The sequence below is a fragment of the Monopterus albus genome, unplaced genomic scaffold (assembly GCF_001952655.1).
Source record: "Monopterus albus unplaced genomic scaffold, M_albus_1.0 scaffold172.1, whole genome shotgun sequence".
NCBI lineage: Eukaryota > Metazoa > Chordata > Actinopteri > Synbranchiformes > Synbranchidae > Monopterus > Monopterus albus.
Window position 1 is genome coordinate 493,849 of NW_018128052.1, and position 21,461 is coordinate 515,309.

The 21,461-nt window shown below is 42.4% G+C and overlaps 2 protein-coding genes across 2 annotated transcripts; one reads left to right on the top strand and one right to left on the bottom strand.

The window, feature by feature from the left end:
- Positions 1-328: 328 nt before the first annotated feature.
- LOC109969402 (midnolin) lies at positions 329-4,725 on the bottom strand. Its single transcript, XM_020616256.1, has 7 exons — positions 4,264-4,725; positions 4,056-4,143; positions 3,447-3,509; positions 1,975-2,535; positions 1,703-1,805; positions 1,255-1,503; positions 329-935 (listed from the first exon to the last, which is right to left on the bottom strand). Exons 1-7 carry the CDS (start codon positions 4,494-4,496, stop codon positions 772-774), a joined length of 1,461 nt encoding a protein of 486 aa, XP_020471912.1. The 5' UTR covers positions 4,497-4,725; the 3' UTR covers positions 329-771.
- Positions 4,726-9,178: 4,453 nt separating this feature from the next.
- cbarpa (CACN subunit beta associated regulatory protein a) lies at positions 9,179-20,055 on the top strand. The gene is made up of 11 exons (XM_020616204.1): positions 9,179-9,809; positions 10,039-10,217; positions 11,979-12,050; positions 14,836-14,981; positions 15,133-15,194; positions 15,309-15,471; positions 15,557-15,737; positions 15,853-15,996; positions 16,985-17,183; positions 17,323-17,527; positions 17,616-20,055. Exons 3-11 carry the CDS (start codon positions 12,003-12,005, stop codon positions 19,486-19,488), a joined length of 3,021 nt encoding a protein of 1,006 aa, XP_020471860.1. The 5' UTR covers positions 9,179-9,809; positions 10,039-10,217; positions 11,979-12,002; the 3' UTR covers positions 19,489-20,055.
- The last annotated feature ends 1,406 nt before the right edge of the window (positions 20,056-21,461 follow it).

Here is a 21,461-nt window from a genome sequence, read left to right on the forward strand (position 1 = left end):
GCAAGTGATTAAAAACGATTTTTTTCATGGCAACATTTTTTACTGGACCAGTTCTCTGTGTAGCCTTTGAGATAACTGAAAGCCTTCCTGTTTGTTTCATAACTTTTCAGCTGTTGAGTGAGCAGATTTAAAGAAAATAAAAGTCCTGTCATGTCTAAATGAAGCTATGATGAAAATTTACATGAAATGTGCTTGTGCCCAAATGACTGTGACCAGATGTAGATGAAGGCAGCAATGTTATATGTGTTTCATGTCTGCAAAGTGACCGACACAGATATGTCCATTTTTTTCAGTTTATTTCTTCATTCTTCACATATTCTTTCTTTTCTGTATTTTCACGTTAATATTGCATAAGTAAAACATTTTAAAAGAAAATCCTCTGCACAGAAAAAAAGTTTACATTCAATACATTCATACATTTAAGGCATTGGAATACATAAACATGTCTGCATACAACATCAAAATGTATAACATGAACTTTGAACTTTTTGTGATGCATGCTACATATTGTAACAGTGAGAACCACTGTCATTGAGGAACACATTCAGATAAAATAACATGATCAGTATAGAAACAGCCAAGAATCAGATTTCTCTGATCTTTTCAGCTTACATTCTTCAGAAGTGCTCACAGTGTGAAAACAGCAACAAAGCATCCTCATCTCAGAAAACTCTAGTACCTTGAGTGTCTTGGTCAGCAGAGGGAGGCGCCTTCACTTATCAGAAAGCTGCCACAGCAATCACAGTGAAGGTATATTACCTGTTCAGGAGGCTAGGGGCTATGCTGGTATGGGTGAGACGTTAATGAGAGGTGTGAGTTCCTACGAGTCCTCCTGCGCAGACGCCTCTGATGCATCAAAAGCTGGAGGTGCTCTAGTTTACAGTGTAAAGTTTGATTCTCCTGCATGGATGAGTGGAGGGAGTGACTCTCCTCACCTGCAAGAGAGAAGAAAGAACATAGCACATGCTACAAATATGTACTGTTTAGTATGTTCTGACATGAATAATTATATTTATCATAAGTAGTATATTTGTGGAATTTAATTGTTTGTGGTATAAGTCTCAAAGAGGAGAAAATAACTTTATACTGAGGCCCAATGTAGAAATTTGATGATAAAATCCTTCACCAAGTGATGTCCTGTGCCAGATATTTATTTTATTTCATAAAGTGAATATGTGATTAATTCAATTTACTCTAACTCATGGAATTATCCCTGCTATGCTTTAAAAAAAAACTAAATCTGGTCAGACTGACCTGGAGCTTTACTGAAGTGCCCTGCCCTCTGGGTCACCAGTGGTTTGCTTCTTGCTATGGCGGACTCCTCTGTTGCAAGCACTGGGCTAACTGAAAGATTTAAAGCAGAACAGTGGTGTTGAGGAAGGGTGGGTGAAGCCCCCTGGTGGTAGTAGGCAGCTCTGAGGAGGTCATTAAGAATGTGGAGAATGATGGTGATGCCACGCCGAGGATGCCTGCTACCACTGTCACTGCAAGGAGCCAGAGTGCCTGGTTGGACAAGAAGAGAGCAGGGAACAATGAGAGAGGTGGATAAATGGAAATGGAAACAAGTAGCCACTACAAGCTGACACTGAAGATATACCACAGAGCTGCTGCTGAGCTGAGCTAAACTAATGAAAAGTTCTTTCTTCTTGTGACATGTTGTTATCTTCAGGCCACTGCAGCTCACATACAGAGGGAGACTTACCAGAGAAAGTCCCGGAGAAGACACCAGGAGAGTGGCTCACACTTTCTATGACTGCTCCTGGCTGCTTGCACAGCTCTGCAGCGGATGAGGCATGAGCATTACTCTGTTCAACAAAAAAGGAAAAGTTTGTCTCCTGTTTTCACCATTATGAAAAATAAAATCTAGTAAAACTGTTGACACTTTTGATTAACTTGTTGTGCAAGACATATTACTAATATTAGCTAATAATGGATTGTGGTGAAACCATGAAAATACATTGATTTAAGAATAACCTTAGTGAAGGGTGAAGCTGGTTCTGGGCTCTGGGGTCCAGGACTGGAGGCAGTGGGAGTAGGTGAACAAACTGGTGTAGTTGCTTGTAGTGGACAGCCAGAGGGTAAAGAAGGGGTTGACAGAAGAGAGGAAGATGTGTATATAGGGTTGGGAGGACAGGATTGATACAAAGATGAGCGGTGATGGCAGTTTACAGCAGGGTTGATGATGGATGAGTGGGAGGTAGGAGCTGTTGAGTTAAATGAAGTTTTGGGTGTTTGAGCACTACGTTGGGTTGTGGAGTCAGCAGCAGTAGAGGTGTGTGAAGCAGGTGATGCAGCAGACCCCGTGGTGTTGGTGGATGACCGGGCCAAGGCAGAGCCAGGGTCGCTCTTACTGCCAGTCGTCGGCAGGACAATTTGCTGCTTGCTGCTGCTGCTGCTGCTCCTGACTCTCACATCGCCGTCCTGCTGCAGCTCTTTCACATCCTGTGCAGACAGCTGGAGCTGCAAGGACATCATGTTGGCACCAAAACCCAGGTTAATGGTGAGAGGTGAGCGCCCAGACAGGAAGTCACTGATCTGCAGGACAGTCAGGATAAAAAAAAAACACTTCAGGCTTAAAATTTCTATAACCTTTAAGACTTCAGTCTACTTTGTTGTTACTGGTGGTAACAGCAAGTGTGGTTTAACTGTAAAGGGTAACTGAGCAGCTACTTGGTCAAATATACAATAGAGCAGCTGGTGTATCTGTTTACAGTGCAGCCAAACAAAGTCAGGTTGTGTTAATACAAAAAAAAACCCCATCTTGGATACACTGTACAGTTCTGTTCTTATGGTGTTATGTTGGTTGTTCTCTATTGCTGCTGTAACACAGAAATTTCCCCACTGTGGGATCAATAAAGTACGTACTCTGTATTATATGCAGCCATTGTTTCTTATGATATCCTCTAAATATGAATGGTTGGAATAATGTACACTTCCAGGAGCACTTCAACCTACTATATACAGAACTAATGAATGAAGCACCCTTGTAGAAAAAAAAATGCAGACCATAAATAATTGTGTTTGCTTTCATGAAATTCTTGTAGACAACATTACTCTTCCATTTCATGAACCGTTTGACTGTATGTGTGTAATTACATGGTACAATGCTGCGTGCACGTGTATGCATGTATTTGTTAAAATGTCAAAATAAGAATGTGTTTGTATTTTTCCATACATACAAACCACAATTCTCCAAATTTGGTCATACTGAGATTTTGTTCGATTGATGATGTTTCATTGAGTCCTTGAAATTCTCATGTTTCTTTATCAATAAACCATTTAAAACCCACTGAATTACCTGAAAAAAAAATCAACCAGTTTTTATGAACTGGTAAAATGATGTGTTGTAGCCTACCCCAAAAACTATGGGGAAAGCACACTGTGCATGTTTTGTCCACTTCATTCATGCATTCATCAAGTTTCTCTTAGACAAAATGAACTCTCACCTGGACTTCTGTTAAACTTTCCAAAGTGTCCATCATAGTCCTCTCAGCTCTGGCAGTCGAACACTGTGGTATAAGATTGTCAACAATTTAATTTAAGGAAATATCCAAAGGATGTTCAAGATAAGATAAAATAAATATGATATGAGAGGAGAAGGCCTAAAATAAAAGCAATTGTTAAAAACAGATATCAGGGTAAATTTGTAGAATAAGCTGATTTATTTGAACAGGTGAGACATTTAGTAAAAGACTGATAAAAGATAGCTCACTCAGTGAATATATGTCAATTGATCTTTAATATGTGAACATAAATTTGTGAGAGAAAAATGCTGATTATATTTTTCCTCTCTTTTTGACTATTGGATTTATATCTTTTTAATAAGCTAAATACAAATTGTGATATTTGAGTACTGTATATAGTAATTGTAGATAAATAGTAAATAGCAGTAGCTTCTGCCTATACCATTTAGGGAAGTTAAAAATGCATAACTTGGTATGTGTCTATATTGTAGTCTAAGCACTGGATTGATTTATTTTTTCTTTTTGGGGGCAAACTAACCTAAACTAAAGACAAAACAAACCCTTCTCCCCATGAAGTCACGTACTACTTACTACTAAACCAGCTTCGATGACGGGGACCAGGGTTAATTTGCTGCCATCTGCTACACCGAGGTCCAGGAGTTTTCCTGTTGTCAGTTTCCTAGTTTACAAATTATATGGAATAAAAGATAAACCAGGGCAAACAGCCAACCTAAACTTGCAAAATCATTCACCGAAACATCCCGAACTGCAAAGCATGCAGTCTAACAAAACAACCCACCTGTCCTTATGCAGGAGGACAATTCTGTCTGTTTGCAGTCTGAGTTTTAGGGAGATACGTGTCCTCAGTTCCTCCACAGTCTCTCCTCGGGGCACCGAGAGCTCCACCGGGCTGCCGGTGGTCGAGGTAATACACAGACGCATGGTGGGCTCCCCGGTGGAGAGCCCAGCCCCCCAGGCTGCAGACAAGGCCGGGGTGAAGCTCCATAGACCCCGCTGGTGCTGCTGCTCCATTCAGCTGCCTGATTGTGAAAGGTAAAACTGAAAAATGATTCTGACGCTAGAATCAATTAAGGCGAGAGGCGACAGTATTTTTCTTATTGATGATTGTCATCATTGCTCAGTAGACCCTGAAAGCATCTTTAAATGCTAAAAAAAACTATTCTAGGACGCTTTAATCACAACAGATAGCCAGAGGTCCTTTGTGCAGCCGTCGCAGACGTAGCTCTACTCCACCGGGCGTAAAACTCTTCAACCCTGTCAGCGTAAGCCCCGCCCATCTGATTACACACCCCATCAGCGACAGCCCCAAGACTGCACGGCCCAATCAGAACGCTCGTTTCCCGCATGGCTCCACCCTGTTCTGTTCCTACTCACCATTCATAAGTGATGCAATCTGTACAGTGCCACAACGATTTTGTACAGGATGTCACCATTTCAAAATGTCTGTCTGGTTTCTCATTTAAATGATAAGCTTTGGTGTCATTTGAAAGATTGCCTGGTGATCATTCACATCATTCAAGATAAATAATACTTGTGTATCATTCCTGTAATGACTCATAGTATCCTTCACTGTTAAGATTGCACTGGTTAATATGATTAAAACAGCCCTGTTACAATATTGGGTGTTATTCTGACATGACACACTGATAGTGGGATCCCCCTCCCCTGCGGTGTGTGACATTATAACATCAACAGATAACTCCTCTATAGGTCTGTATGTGTCTGTAACGCCCACTTTAAGCTGTGGAACTTATCATAAAACCAGTAGCCTATATAAGCACAACCGGAGCTGCTTATCATCCAGAATACCAGACAACAGGTCTTCTCCTTTATTTTCTTTCTCACAATTTTTATTGATCTTTTTTGTTTTTGGATACATGGTACTGATGATAAAGTCTTCAAAGGAAAATCTGTGGCTTTGTGCTTTATGAATAAAATGAAATCACTATATAAAACTAACCTCATAAGATAGGCTATATCAAAAGACATGTGTTACATTTCTGAATATTTTTGAGACATGTAAGCTGTTAAAATGTCCCTAAAATATTCAATAAAGACCTTGTGGCCTAATAATTTGATTGCAAGTAAATTATATTTTTAATTCCAAAAACCATACATTTTAAATTTAAATGCAAATCTCTCTCTCTCTCTCTCATATATGTAATGATCTTTTCCCCCCTTTTCATTAAGGCCACACATGCTGTATCCTGTCCCAACTTGTGGTATAACTTCACTTTTCGGCCGGTGGGAGGAGACACCGACAGGAAACATCTATCCTTTGTATTCTGTCTGTCACATCCTCAGCTTCTTAGTAATCATATCACACCTCTAATCTGCAGCAGGCCTTAGGCTGCACCTGTCACATGATGCTAAGAGGAGAGGGCCAGCTTGGAGTAAAGTGACGCAGGAAGCTGGGAAGCCGGGGAGGGCAGAGGAACACAGCTAATATGTGTCTCCTCACTGCATCTAAAAATAGCTGCATTCACAACACAACCGCTCTATCCGGCCTGCGTCACTGCATTCCCATATCACTTACCTCCCTCCCTCAACTCACCCCCACACTCACTCCGCACCGCACTCTCTAATGCGGAAATAGTGTTGTCTTCTTGTGTTTTTAATGTCTGAAAACAGCCAACCTATGTAGTATGTGGAAATCTACTCATTGTCTCCTTTCCTCTTCTGTGTCCCTTGTTTGAATAGACCATTTTCATCTGTATTTGTCTTAGAGTTCATGAGCAATAGCCTTAAAAATACTCACACACACACACCCTAACCTTATCTTAACCTTGTCTTAATCTTTGTTGAACTTCACTGGAATTCAAAAGGAAATGATCCCTTTTTTAGTCTTTTTTCCTTCTAAGTCGCTTGATGAGCTCAATGTCTTGGACAGATTTTGATGGACATCCTGTCCTCCCCGATCCTCCTCTGCCCTCATTCCTTTCTGACATGTCTATGCAGCATGTCACTCCAGCATTACAGTGAGACTAGCAAGAAGGGAGACTTTGCTGCTTTGCATTTTTTGGGCCTTGTCGAGAACAATTCCACAGGATGTCCTGCTCTCCAGAGCATGCCCAGACGCAGCTTTGACGTCAGCCGTCCAGTCTCACACACACACACACATACACATTATGTTCAATCTCTTGCCCACATTCCTCCCACCCCTACATGGCATCTCCTGGCATCATTTCCCAGATGTTTCAGTCCTCTGGTATGTTACACTTTAGTGTGTCTGGAATGTTGGAGATAAAAACCTCTCACTGTATGTGAGGAATTGTTCCTGAATATTTGAAGTAGAACCTTGTTGATGACAGAGAAAAACATCACACGACTATCATCTGAAAATGCAGAAACACAGACAAAGGAAAGCATTAATGGCTTTCACCGATCTTAAATGGATTAGTTTCTTTCTGAATCTGAGTTAATGATCAAGTCTAATGAATTCTAATCATTGTCTTTAGTGTAGCCATCTGTTCTTTGATATTCTATAAAGCACAACAGATCCCCAATACTATTTATTTATTTAATGTTTATTTTTTTTACCAGAACATGTATATACAGTGGACCACTGCCACAGACCACAGCATTTACACCCAATGGGCCTTTGCAAATATACAAAACTCAACAGGAACATACAAAACAGCACAAAAACAAACAGTGCATTCAAATTACCATAAAATTTCATGATAAGCAAAAAACAAAACAAAACAAAAACAACAAACCATTCATATTAACAGGAGTGATAGTAGCAAATTCAACAAAGTGATAGGCTGTAACTTTATAGTTTCTTAAGAAGGTAGAGATTGTAAGATCTTCCTACAGTTTGTAGAAATGGTTCAGGACCAAGAGGTTTGACAGTAACTTAAAGTGACTCTGTGTAAATAACACATTCTTCCTCTTTCAGTTTAAAAGTTAAACGTCATTTATATGGCCTTGTATTCAGTAAAAGCCTAACTTTATTTTTATTTGTGTGTTACACCTATAATATAATAAATGCATTCATATAGTCACATGCTGTATATGTATACTGTACATTGTTGTGTATAAAAAGCTCACAGCTGTAGAGACAATGCCAGTGGCTGCATTGTCCTTCTTAACTGTATAAATAAGTCTCAAGTCCTTGAAAACCGTATGCTGTGTTTATGTTTCAGATGTCTGAAGAGAGCTCCCAGGCCTTCTGAGTAAATCAGATCAGAAGTGGAAAAGGGAGTAGAGTGCTCAAAATATCCAAAAATGTACTGGAATGTAAGACGCATTGCCTGAGAGGACATGGAAGGTCATAACTGTTTACACAGACATGACATATATGCGGCTACATTCCTGAAGCAGTGGTTTTATTGGAAAAATGGTCTTATACTTTTATAGCACCTTTCTGTGCATTTAAACGCACTATTTGCCATTCACCCATTTGCACTCCCATGCTCTTACACAGTAGTGATATCACCAGGTGTAACCTAGGTTTCAATGTTTTGCTCAAGGACACTTTGACATGTGAACTGGAGAAGCCAGGAAGCAAATTGTCAAACTTTTCGGTGGCACCTCATTCTTCCAGCAGACTTTATTATATCAGTTAACTCCACTGAATACATACATATAGCTCACTGTGGTTGCTCTCAGCTGATTCCCTCTACCCACCATTGTATGCAGTTATTTCAGTCAGCCAGTTTTAGTGTGAAAACATAAAAGATATTCATCAAATGTCAAACTAAATTGATGCATTTTGCTTTCTGTTAGTTCATGGGCACAGATTAGACCTGCTCCCACTTTGCTACTACGGCATTTTCCTATTTGTGCTACTCCTTCATTTCTACATCACACGGGTGTGCACACTGCAGAGGGTATGATTGCTAGCATAAATACACATTATGAAAAAAAGGCTTAAACTCTGAACTGCTGTATCACTCCCACAAAGATGGATCAAGTCATACTGAATGTCATTAGTAGAATAGGTCAGTATTTGATGTGCAGTTTCTATGGCTGAACAAAGAAAGGACAGCAACAGCCACAATAACTTAAAACTTCATGTGCAGACGTTTACAGGGTTTGACGAATGCTGCTAACTGGTATGAATTTACAACCACGTGAGCCACTGTCACAGGAGCGATTGTTGCCTTAGTAATCTGAAAATTTTACTTCTTTCTATGCCTCCACGCTGTAGCTGGAGGCATTATGCTGTCCATCCACCTGATTATTGCGAACGCGACATGTCAAGAATGCCTTGAGGGAATTCCTTCAAATTTGGCAAAATTAGTCACTAGGACTCACTTGGACTGAATAGATTTGGGTGTTCAAAGGTCAAAGGTCAGTGACCTCACTTCTGTCCCATAGCTATGAATTTGGCTGGTTGGAGGAGACATACAACCGTGACGCTGTAATTCTAGTTGTTATATATTTCTAATTACATTTTCATTGTAAACAGTATAACAACATGTAACTGGTCAGAGGCTGCCAGATAGTTCTGATCAACACACCCAAAGTCTTAACGCCTCATATTGCCCCAGATAGACACATCCCACCAATAATTTATACAATATTTATCCAGGAATTAATACAGGGATAGTTTTCCACTGTTTTCTACTGATGACTCCACATGACTGGAAGAACTTGTTCTGGGGTCCCGCTGTACCTCCATCTTCAAAGAACCTGAAACTAAACTGTATGTGGCCACAGGTTTACTGTATGTCACTAAGTCTGTGGTAATGCGATGAAACACAACCTTTCATTATAAAAGCAATAATTATGGAATAAACTATGTCACTTCAATTTAATTAGAAGGAGAAACAGAAATGTATCTGGAAGCATACTACGAGTATCATCATGGGCCCCTAAAAAAAAGGAAAACTGCATGAAAACTTCAATCTCAAGCTATATTTAACCTTAAAACAACAGTGCAACACTGCCACCAGGTGGTGGAACATGGGGTTTCAGGCCATCCACACCACCTACACTAGCTATCTGTCTTCCTGCTTCTTGTCAGGAAACAAAGGAAAGTCTCGCAGCAAATGACAAAACTATTAAAACACATATTTACAGTCGGCCTAATTCGATGGTAGTTCCAGTCTAATGACTAATCAATCGCCCTGTCAGCAGCTGCCATTCATGAGTGTCAGGCTGCCGTGAATGAAGACGGGTTTTCTCCTCCATCTCACATCATCACCACCACCACCATCATCAGTGCCGGTCACGTGGTGCGTCCGGAGCGGGCGGTGGGTGTGTGTAATCGCGTGTGGTTTCATTCATAACTACAGTCTTTATTTGCAGCCCAATTTAAAGTATGCAGACGGGGCAGGCGGCCCGTGGACCGCTTCAAACGGATTCTACAGCCGGGTGAGTCCGACCTCTGTCCAGCTCACACCAGGACCACTTCGTGGAGCTACAGGCGTGTAATGCGCTACTATTTCATTATGTAAAATGTGAGATAGGTGACTCAGCTGACTCTAGATAATCGCAACATCTGAGTTAGTGAGACATGTTTGAGGCGAACAGACCACGGCGGAGCGCCCGGGTCCGGCACATGAAGGCTCCTGTATGACTAATGGTCATTTATTCCCCGCAGGCTGAGAGCAGACGACGCAGACATGTGGGACAGGCTGACGGGCTTTCGCAGGTGAGGGGAAGATGCTACTGATGCTGATGCTGAGGCTGAGGCTGCTGCTGCTGCTGAACGCCGCCGGATGCAGCGAGTCTCTGTAGTCAGTCTGCACAGAGCGGAGGGAAGACCAAAGAGACCACAAGGTACAGCACATCTGGAGCATGTCGTCATCCAGTCTCACGTCGGGGTGAATCGCAGCAACCCCTCTCCCCTCTTCAGTAAACATAGGCTACCACTCACGGTGTTTATAAAGCTGTATCAGCACCATTACAGTCAGGAAATATGTTGATGCTGTTTGAGCCGCGTCGTCCATCCGTCTGTCCGCCTGCTGTCTGTGGTGGGACGACGTGGGGATGTAACATCTCACTAGACGCTGGAAACTAACGCGCGCACACACGCACTTCGGATTTATTTTTCTTCACCAGTCGGGGTCAGTGTTTTCAGTTTGACTATCAATGTCATTATTCATTATATACTGACAAATGCCCTTGAAATTGGATTAATGGGAAAGAGGCTGATAGTCTAAACGAATGGGATGAATGAATTACTTTAAATCATATAATAACATATACTGTATGCAGATTTTACAAATAATCACAATAAGATAACAAACAAAATGTACAGTTTATATAGGAGCTCCATTATTTTTAAAATCACCATTATGATGATTAACAAAATAAGCAATGGGGTGGGAAAATATGCATGTTTTGAATGGCTGTGCCATATCTTCATATGGACGTAGAGCATTCTAGACATCCTGCACATCATTTTACCACATCTCCCCTAAAATTCAGCCGGACACATTTGTTATTCGTGAAAACCTTGAAATCTCAACTAGAGTTTAAAAATCAGCCTGTGTGGGTTTGAGCATTGTTTGCCTTCATAGCACAAGTTTGCCATATTGGTTAACAGAACATATTCTAAAATTTCATGTCAGAGAAGCATTAAGGAAAGGAGCGTTGCAGAGTTTGGGAGGTGTAGTGAAGCGGAGATTCATAGGTAGTCCAGAAGAAATAGATAAAACACAAGCAGCTCAGTAAGTAAATGATGAATGGATATTTTAAACTGGAATTCCTCCATAGTGCCATTCTTACAGATGAATATAGTGAAATGAGTTTAAATTCGCTTCATCTTTAAAACCTTTTAAAGCTGATTATTACAAGTGTGGCTTTCCAACAAAATAAAAACATAAGACTTCAAACAAGGATATTATTTGAACATCTTGAACAACATACATACATAATATTATTTCATTTTTATACAAGGCAGCTTTAAGCCACTTTAACTATCTGCTATTTAATCAGCAATGGTATCACATCTCTCCTGAGTGAGACTGTAGTCATGTAAAAAAAAGGAAATACATAAAATATAAATAAAAAAGGCAGAATAGTGTGCACTCTAAGATTTTTATAAAATCACATTTTTATGTATGCCTCATCTGTTAAACCGCTGTTGGCTGCTGTGTTTGCAAATGTGTGGTCAGAGTGAGAGAGAAACCTTCAAGACATACACACCTCCATGATGGCAAAATGACCCACTGACTCTCACTGAAGATAACTGGATAGAAGAAGGACTTAACATATGCACTGTGTGTGTTTGTGTGTGTAGTTCTCTGTTGTCAGAGCATTGTTGCTATTCAGAGCTTTGTCTTTATCACAGTTACCCCAGGCTGTGGCTAAGCATGAAATGTTACATAAAATACGACTCTCTCATGCTGAGAGAACATGCTACAGGAATGCAATCATGGGCCGATGTTACACGAGCTGCACTGTGCCAGCTCTTCTGCCTTTCTCTGCCTCTTAACTTCTAAATCATTTGCAGTTTGAGCTTTCTGCCTGAAATAAGAGAAACTGTCGTAATGTTTGGAAAGAACAGCCCCGTCTGACTTTCTTCATCCTCCGCAGGGTTCACTCACGCCAACCTGGACCATGAGCAATGATTTGCCTGTTCTTGCAAGTCTGAATGAGAATGCCACAGTGAGTACTTATGCATCCAACACCATCATCTCACACTGTCCGTACCTTCACGTCTGTAGCCTGGTGAATGACAATTCTTCCACAGTGCTTTATGAGTCAAGCTGGGTCACAGCACAGCACTCCGGTGACAGGTATTATACCCCAGGTACAGAAATAGTGGGTGGCCTGGTCTAAATCCAAAGAGGATTTGACTGAAAACCTCTTTGCTGCTGGATTTGTGTGCCATGTACCCTGCAGAGGACGTGAGGATATCTGAACCAGCAGTGGTGATTATTGGACAGTTAGTGCTGTCTGTGTGGAGGGAGAGTTGAAAAACACGGTGTAAAGACTGGAGAGAGGCTTCACTGCTCCAGCTCACTGAGTGTGTTGCTGTCCCTGTTTGGCTGAGCTTGGGGAAACAGCAGGTTTTGTTAAGCTACAAACACAATGACAAATCCTGTGTATGTGTGAATGAGCTGTCCACATGCATGTAACTGAAGGTGTGCATGATGCTGCAGTGGAGTTGTTAGACATATATATAGAGCTTCAAACAATAAAATGCCTGTCCCCATAGGCTTCAGCTGAATGTATGTTAACATGTTCTGGACTGAAACAGGTCTGGGGTTCAATGAAAAGGAAAAACAAGGGATGATCTTATTTGCTTTTTGGCATATAATCATCAGCCCCTTCTGGTTTTATTGGCAGATGACAGCTTCTGTTCAGCAGCGCGATCTCCTCCATGTAGTGACCTGCTGAGTTTGGGATTGAAGCTGAAAACTGGTTGATGTTCTTTCTTACTGAGGAACCTTGACAGTGAAAGCAGAGTGTCACCATAAAATCTGCTGTTTGTGCTCTTTCTCACACACAAACCCTTTTCTATTACACATCTATTTTTATCTCCTGTCCATCTGTTAGAACTCGGGAGGTCGATTGGCAGAAAATGAATCTGCAGATACTCTGACAATTGATTAATCATTTTATTTCATTTAGAAAATAACAGGCAGATCATCAATAAGTGCGTAGTGTCTGTACATTGAGCCAAAGCAGGCTTTGGGTATTTTTCCTGTAATGAATTTGCTGCATCATCATTGGCGTGTGCTCTGTGTGGAGTTCTCGGCTTCATGGTTTTCCTCCAAAACTGTGCACATGACAACCTTTCACATTTTCATACATTACATAACACTAAATGTTGCAGAAGATGAGTATTCTGTTTCTGCTGGCAATTATTTTCACTCCCTATTGACTCGAAAGAAGATCCAGGAAAGTCTGATGTGGGGATTGCTCATGTGCGTTTACATCCTCCTCCTCCTCCTCTTCCTTTGAATTCCATTTTTAGCCTGCAGAGGCCTCATTTCCCTCTCATTGAGAAGAGCTGGGAAATTGAATTAAGGGTCTCGCTGACGTTTCGATTAGCGTCCCCAGGCTCACTCAGCCAAGACTAAAAGTATTAATCAGAGAGCAGAGAAGAGAGCAGTTGTGTTGTTTGTGTGTGTGTGTGTGTGTGCATGAGCCGGCCGGATGGAACCTATATGAATGTGTGTGTGGATAAAAGTCACTATGAGGAGGTAGTGACTTAAAAGAGTCCTTCAGTGTTAATTCCAGTCCTTATTCAGCTGACAGCATATTGTGACAGAGAGACTCCTCACTGCTGTGAAGCTCACAGGGAGAAGAATCATTAAGTATCCCAGCAGGACTAATGCAGCCACAACATGGCAACAGACAACAAAGACATGCAAGCTTCTGCCTTGTTGTGCTATTAAAGGAATGAGTTATGATCTCCAACTCGGCCACCTGAATGCAAGTGATGGAAATTAAATTGATGTTATGCAGCTTATACAAAAACATGGGTTGCATAATATGACACTGACCCATGTTGGTGTTGAAGGCTTATAGAAGCCTAAGAGACACCGGTCAAAAAAAAAAAATGATTGCAAAAAAGTGTAGTAATGAATAAGCACACAAAAGTGCACACGCGTTAATCAAGTCAATTTTTACCAAAATATTCAGGGGAAAGAACAAAGAGTGGGAGGAAGTCAGAAACAGTCAGGGACAGCCCCGTTTCATTCACAGGTGTTAAAAGGGCAAATTACATGGTATTTAAAAAGCCAAGAAAAAAGAAATAGCCAGTCTTATTCTGCAGCTGACAGAAGAAGTGAAAGGCAGAAATTAACCTCACTATAGAGTGCTAAGGAGTCCAGTAAAATGTCCTGAGCTCTCCATGTGGATGGATTGCTGAACAGACCCAGGGCCCCAAGGGATCGGTGGTCTCCTGGTCCAGAGCCTCTCTGTCAAGTCAAAGTGTTTATTTGTCATATGCACAGTTAGGAAACGTGTTTCCCTGTACAATGAAATTCGTACTTTGCCGTCCACATGAATGCCACAAAATACAAATGCCTTTACATGTCTGTGCCCAGGGGCCCAGTGTCTCATAATCCATCTGTGCAAGATCATTTTAATGTACACCACTGACTTAATGGTGCACTTTTATATATATATATATATATAAGTAGAGGTTTTATCAGACATATGTACTTATGTTTTAACAGTGAAGTTACTCATTATGTAGTCAGATTTAATATATGGTGATTACATGTTTTGCATGTAAAATCTTAGTCTGTGGCAGGTAGCAACTTTAGCTGTCAAATTCATGTGGTGGAGAGATAAACTGAACATTTCCCCCTGAATGAATTTGAATTATACAGCAGCATAATATAACCAAAGTTGTACACCAGCACACTATTTGACTACTGTAAATGAACCACTGCTGCGGGGGTCCTGACCTGTTTTCCTGGCTGCACCCCATCAGGATGTGCCTGTGTCGGCAGGCCAGGTGGAGAGCTATGTGCTGTTGCTGGTGCTGCTGAGTGTGTTTGCCGGGGGGATGCTGGTCCTGCTCTCCCTGCTGCTGCTCTTCTGTCACCGCTGCTGCATGAGTGGACGGCGCTACTCCAGGTACAGCAGGTGTTACCTGCTGGTTGGCACACTGTGTGGGACTGGCAGGCCTGGTTCATGTGCAAACACACAGAGCTCACAAAGCTGATAAGAATATGAAAGCAAAAGCTGTGAAAGACCATAAGGACTAAGACTCATTTCCCTCTTTCAGAGCGAGCGATGACCCTGAGAAGACAAACACAACTTATGTTGAGGATTCTCAGCCCACCCAAGGTCAGAGCTGTGTATTTTTTAAAGTTCATATATTCTACATATATTCTGGTCCACTGTTGTCATAACTCCACTGTTTCTCCACCTCGGTTTGTCCTTGTGCTCTTTGCCACTCAGAGATCACCTTTCGTCTGGATGAATCAGACGCCCTCTCAGCTTCAAGCTGTCATGATGGAGAGTCAGAACGATTTGTGTCCACTGGGTCCACTGGCCGCAGAGTCTCCTTCAACGAGTCTGCACTTTACAAACAGGAGAAGACAACTCAGGACAAGGGACGCAGGTATAGCTTATCTGAGCTAAATGCAAATTTTTACAGCTTATTTGGATAAGCTGTTTGATGATTAATAATACATGCTCCTTTTCAGGTATACCCTGACTGAAGGCGACTTCCACCACCTGAAAAAGGCCCGGCTGACCCACCTTCACCTGCCGCCAGCCCCATGTGACCTGAAGATCCTCACTATCATGGAGTGTGACTCAACAGAAAGCAGCACCATCAACATCAGTGAGACTGCAGCCCCAAAGCTGCCCCTCACCATCTACCAGGTAACATGTATCCCTCTGGCTCATATTTGCAGCAGATTTTAATTTGATTTTGATACAAAAACAACACATCAGGTGTGTTTTCTCAACTCTGCGCTGTGTTGTTTTCTTTCCCCAGCCCACTGAGAGAAGAGTCCCTGACTGGATGGGACAAAGCCTCAGCGGAGGTCTGCCAGGAGACCCTCATCACTCCACTGTCCTGGACCAGGGACACAGACAGGGCTCGTCAGCCATGAAAACACAGCACACACGATCCCAGACAGTGAGCTTAAGTTTTTGCCGCTTTTCATTGAGAATGACAGGGTTTTTTTCATAAAACGTTTATAAACTTGTAGCTGCTTTAGCACCAGTGCTCCATGGGTGGCAATGCCAGGGTGCTGTTTGATCCTTAGACTACTTTGGTTGAAATATTTTAGAATTTACTGGACACAATGCCATGGATTTTTGTATGGACATTTACTGTATGGATCCTAGATGATAACTCCTATTGACTTTCCTGTAGAGCCACCATGAGTTAGACATTTGCGGTCTTGAGAACCAGTGCATGCATACACACATGTTCCCCTCAGGATGAACTGTAATAACTTTGACTCCTCTGGTGTCTATAGAATTATCTTTAGGTCAACATGTTTATTTGTTCAGTACTTTTAAAATAGGAACATGGTAATTGTTATATCTGCTAAACATTAGCTTAAGTAGAGCCTCACAGGACGTTGTCTTGTTTTTATTCACTTTATGCTCTCAAGCCAAATTATTATTTTCATCCTGTTATTTCATCCTGGGGTGCCCATAATAAAACTGTAACATTTCAGGGTCAGACTCTCCGGAATGCCTGTGAAAAAATGTTAAATAATAGCTGACATTTTTATCATGCCCTCTCTTGAACCAACATTTTTATCTAGTTGAGAAGAACATATTTCACCAACATATGCAAACCAATTTCTGTTTTACAGTGAAATGGAAAGCTTAGGAAGCCTGCATTCACACTGGAGAAATACATTGACACTGATAGATTCTTCAGTGCGGATTGATCCACTTGTGTCACACACAAACAAAGCCGTTACAAGCAGCTGCCACAGGCTCAAACCTACTGATGCACTAACATCAGTCATCACTGCAACAGACAAACCGCTGTCCCCAGAGGGCTTTGCCTGTGCCCGTCTCGATTTATCTCTGGTTGTCTGCCTCAGCCCTTCCCAAATGTCTCATCACCTTCCTTCATCCGCCTCTCCTTTCATCTCCTCTGTCAGATGGAGGTTATCGGAGACAGGGGAGAGGCTGGGAGCGAAAGAGGGATGAGAGGAGAATTGACTCAAGCTCCAAGCCAGACTTCAGTTTTACATTTCTTCTCTAAACTGCGGCGCCATGCCAGTCTCGAGGGGGCCGGACCTTACTTCAGGAGGTGGAAATTAGACAGCAGTCACCGGGCTGCCAGTCTGGATGCCAAAGGTTTGGATATTTGTTATGATTGGATGAATGCCAGATTTATCTATCCCTGCAAAGCATTAGAATAAAAAAAAAATGCATGTGACGAGGTGAAGAACATGAAGTTGAAAACCTGATCACTTTTCATGTGAATTACTACCAGGATCGCCCAAACGAAGGCCCTTCCAGAGACAGAGAGCAGCAAGTGAAACCACTGATCACACTGAAGATGACTCCTCTCCTCTCAGGGATGAGATTATAGAACCTTTCCCACACACTCCCTTTCAGACCATTGAATTCCAGTTTCTCTCTGCAGAATCTCTGGCTCACCCTACAACTGCACATACATCCTCAGTCTTCCTCAGCAGGTACATCCCTTCCCATAATCCAGTGACTTGCACTGTAAAATTCCTACTGATTATCTTATCTTACTGATTAACTGACTGTTTTGTGCAGGCTAAAACTGGACGCTATGGTGGAGGCAGGTGGTAGCAGCAGCACCAGGAGAGAGGAACCCTGGTTGCCAACAGGAGCACAGAGGCAAAAGGAAGCCAGAACCAATGGAACAGTAGAAAAAGAAACAAGACTTGGTGCAGTTATAAGAACACATGCAACGGGAGTCGAGCTAGAATCGACAGAAGATGACGACTTGTTTGGGGCACAGCAAGAAGCTGCCATTCAGGACAGGATTGAAGACATACTAAGGAAAACTACAGACACAATGACAGATGGTGTGATGGCAGATATGGGGAAAAAGAATGAGGGGGAAGTAGATGATGGAGATGAGGTGGTGTTGGGAGCTGAAGCCAGACAAAGGGCCGATTCAGGCTCATCTCTTTCCTGCATGATTCGCCAGGAAAGCTCAGAGGCCCCTCCCTCTCTGTACAGAGACATTTGGAGCTTGCGAGCTTCTCTGGAGCAATATGCCTCCTCAGACCAGAGCAGCACAGACAGGGAGTCCATCCGCAGTGATGCTGACAGTGTCTCATCCTTAGGCGGTGCAGGAGCTCGTCCTGGCCTAGGCAGCTGCTTGTCCCAAGACCTGGATGATGATCCAGAAGGAGAAGGGGAGGATGAGGTATTGGAGGGAGGAAGCAGAGACGCATCAGGTGGCAACAATGAGATGGGAAATGGAGCTGGAGCGGAAGGTGAAGCGGGTAGCCGGAAGCTCCTTCAGATGGACAGTGGCTATGCCTCTATCGAAGCACCATCCAAGGCCCCAGAGGAGATGCGGCTCTTTGGGGCTCCTGGGGCTCCCCGAGGGAAGACGGCGTCTGAGAGAAGGCTGTTCTTCACCAGCTCTGGGAGAAAAGGATCGGTATGTGAGAGCATGGAAGCCAAGCTGTTTCAGGAGGAGCTGGAGGATGAGATGGCAGGCAGCACGGAGACAGAGGAGGATGTAAAGGAGAGAGCTCAAACTGGCAGCCAGTCTCTGACCCTTCAAGAGCCAGATCAACTTCTGAAATCCCTTCATCCTCAGAAAGCCCCAGAATCACAGTCACAGCTGATGTCTCCACTGATGAAACCAATCCAACAGCCTTCTAGTCCTCACAGACCTCGTCTCCGTCGCCGTGACTACAGCATCGATGAGAAGACAGATGCTCTTTTCAATGAATTCCTCCGTCACGATCCCCGATTCGACCAGCAGGACTCTCCACTGCGCTCCAGGCACCGCTCCAGAGTTCACCTCCGAAAGCAGTGGCAAAGACACAAGCAATACAGTGACCCAGGGTCAAGTACTGGGGGTCGGTACTCCCCATCTTTGGAGAGGCAGAGGTTTATGCCGCTGAGGAGGGGCGACAGTGCCGGTTATCCTTTAGATACCAGATACCACAGCACACTCTCACGCATTGCGAGTGCCGCTGACGAAGAAGCAAGTGAGGTTGGGGCTTGTGAGGAAGCCAAAGGGAGTCCAGAGAACAAAGATCCATCAAGTGAAGGAAGTGCCAAAGAAAGTACAAACAACAAAATTCGTGAAGGCACAGATGCAGCAAAGAGTAGGTCTAGTCGTGCAGGGTCAAATGGAGAGGCCGACAGCTGCCCAGTCTCTACAAACCCAGACACAGAAAACATAACTAGCCAGTCTTTGACCACAGTAACTTCACAGACAAGCTACATGGATCCGAGAGTGGACAATAAAAACAACAACAGCAGTCAGGCTATCCTATCTGAGGTTTCCCTGCAGGCAGAGGACAGCCTGGCAGACAAGCTGGCTGTGTCAGTAGAAGAGAGGCTCTACAGCGGCCTCCGCAGCGCAGAGAGGCTCGGAGGATCGGAGCATATGCTCACCGTGGCTCACACTGCTTCACCTGGCTTCAATCCCATGTAGTCTGTTAATAATGCCACATCACCTTTAGCTCAGATCCAATGCCAATACTCCACAGCCCTGAACAAAAAGGTCTACAGCTATTCAAATGTCATCACGCGTTAGACACTGGGTCAATCTTTTACATTTGGACAAATCTTCAAAACAGACATTGCCTGATAACTGATGCATCATGACACAGATATATCCTAAAGGACACAGTCACCTTCTTGACAGCCAGGTCCATTTCAGACCTTAATTTTCACTGTGTGATGCCCCTTTTTATTGGTGGCCATTCTTAAAATCAAATGAATTCATTACATAGCTTTGAAAATATAGTCTCATCTTTAGAAAAAGTTAATATTTTCAGAGTTAACTGTGAATTTTCAGCATGACACTATCCAAACAATGTGTATATGAATATTACAAACAGCACTTTGATGGGAAGAAAGATAAGGACACAGTTTCTGTCACCCATTTATCCTCAAGTGTCCTTGTCTCCATCATCATCATCATGTCTGTGTGCTGTTGTGTATCTGGCAAAAAGGAAGAGCAACTCTGTAAAAAAAACAAACTTAAGCTCTCTCTCTCTCTCTCTCTCTCTCTCTCTCTCTCTCTCTCTCTCTCTCTCTCTCTCTCTCTCTCTCTCTCTCTCTCTCTCTCTCTCTCTCACCATGTCAGTATATGTGGAAATAAGTTACACTGTAATGTAAAAGTAAAAACAGATGGGATACCCAGGCTACACAGAACTCAGTGAATGAAAATATGAGCATTGGCCATTTTTCTATTTGTATTTCATTTACTTTTATAGGATTTTTGATAGCCATCTATCCCTATTGTGCATCATAATTATGGAGGTGGTATCAAGAAGCTTCCTTGGGCTCGACTGAAGTGTTGCATCGCCACTGCGATGGACACTGACAGATCATATCTTGACTGACACAGGAGCCTCAAGCTTTTAAAGAGATGTTTTAAAAGAAAGTTGAGGCGGTGAAAGTGCAGTTTGAAAATGAATAATGGTGCCATTGTCTGCTCCCAAGTCCCAGCTCATTCTGCATTACTAAATAAAAGCAGCAGTAGGAGATACTTTGATATTGCCAACAAATCCCATAAAAAGACCCTCCCCAGAAGCAAACAAACCCCAGATTGAGACAACATGCCTGTGTTTTCTAAGCCTCATATATCTGATTAGAGTGAACAGTCACTTGAGTGAAACTCCTGCTGGGATAATAAACTGTGCTTGAAAATAGTTTTGAGTAATGTGTGCTAAAAACCACAATGCCCAGTTCTTTTAGGAAATTTAGCCATAAAACAAATCTTTCTTCAGTCAGAATCAATGGACTGAAACCATGAGTAAGAAAGACATTTGACAGTATTGGCTTTGGCAAAAAACAAGTTTTCAAAAGATGAAGTATTTTAAAAGAATGAATCTTGTCCAGTGGTTTTTTGTTCATCAGTCTGAGCAAATTCTTGTGATGTTTGTCAAACCATTGTTTTCAAGGTCAAAAAAAAAAAAAAAAAATTTCAGGCCCAGATATAAGAATTTCTTCTTGTCTGACCAAACCAAGAGCAGGAGCAGTAAATCCTCAGAATAATAAAAAAAAAAACCTGAAAATTTTGATTGGCCTAAATGATGATTCTAAAGTTTTGACTTGATTCACCAATGTGGCTCTTCTAGAGATGATTTATGAGATGTCAGACTGAAAATCTTTCTTTCCACATTCTCTTTCATTATGGGTGTCAAGTGTCATTACTCCCTCTGCGTTCATGTCAAATGGCATCTTAACATGAGAGCACTGATGTACCTGTGAAACAGAGGACATGTACTGCTTGTCCCCCCCCCCACACTGCTTTTGGTTTCAGCAGCAATATGTGTCCTCATGGAAAACTATCTGCTTTATTGTAAAACAAGTAGTGCAGAAAACTCAAATGTCTTGCAGGTTTGACAAAGGCTAAACTTTGTGGGACCAACTGAGGTGCATTTTCATTTTTCTGAA

What these genes read in the sequence shown, in the direction of transcription:
- LOC109969402 (XM_020616256.1), bottom strand. Translation starts at nt 4,496, where the DNA reads ATGGAGCAGCAGCACCAGCGGGGTCTATGGAGCTTCACCCCGGCCTTG. An exon ending in GTCCTCCTGCATAAGGACAG is followed by an intron (nt 4,144 to 4,263) that starts GTGGGTTGTTTT and finishes TTTGTAAACTAG; the next exon opens with GAAACTGACAACAGGAAAAC. An exon ending in CAGCTTCACCCTTCACTAAG is followed by an intron (nt 1,806 to 1,974) that starts GTTATTCTTAAA and finishes TTTGTTGAACAG; the next exon opens with AGTAATGCTCATGCCTCATC.
- cbarpa (XM_020616204.1), top strand. Translation starts at nt 12,003, where the DNA reads ATGAGCAATGATTTGCCTGTTCTTGCAAGTCTGAATGAGAATGCCACA. An exon ending in AGTGGACGGCGCTACTCCAG is followed by an intron (nt 14,982 to 15,132) that starts GTACAGCAGGTG and finishes TCCCTCTTTCAG; the next exon opens with AGCGAGCGATGACCCTGAGA. An exon ending in AGCACACACGATCCCAGACA is followed by an intron (nt 15,997 to 16,984) that starts GTGAGCTTAAGT and finishes CTCCTCTGTCAG; the next exon opens with ATGGAGGTTATCGGAGACAG.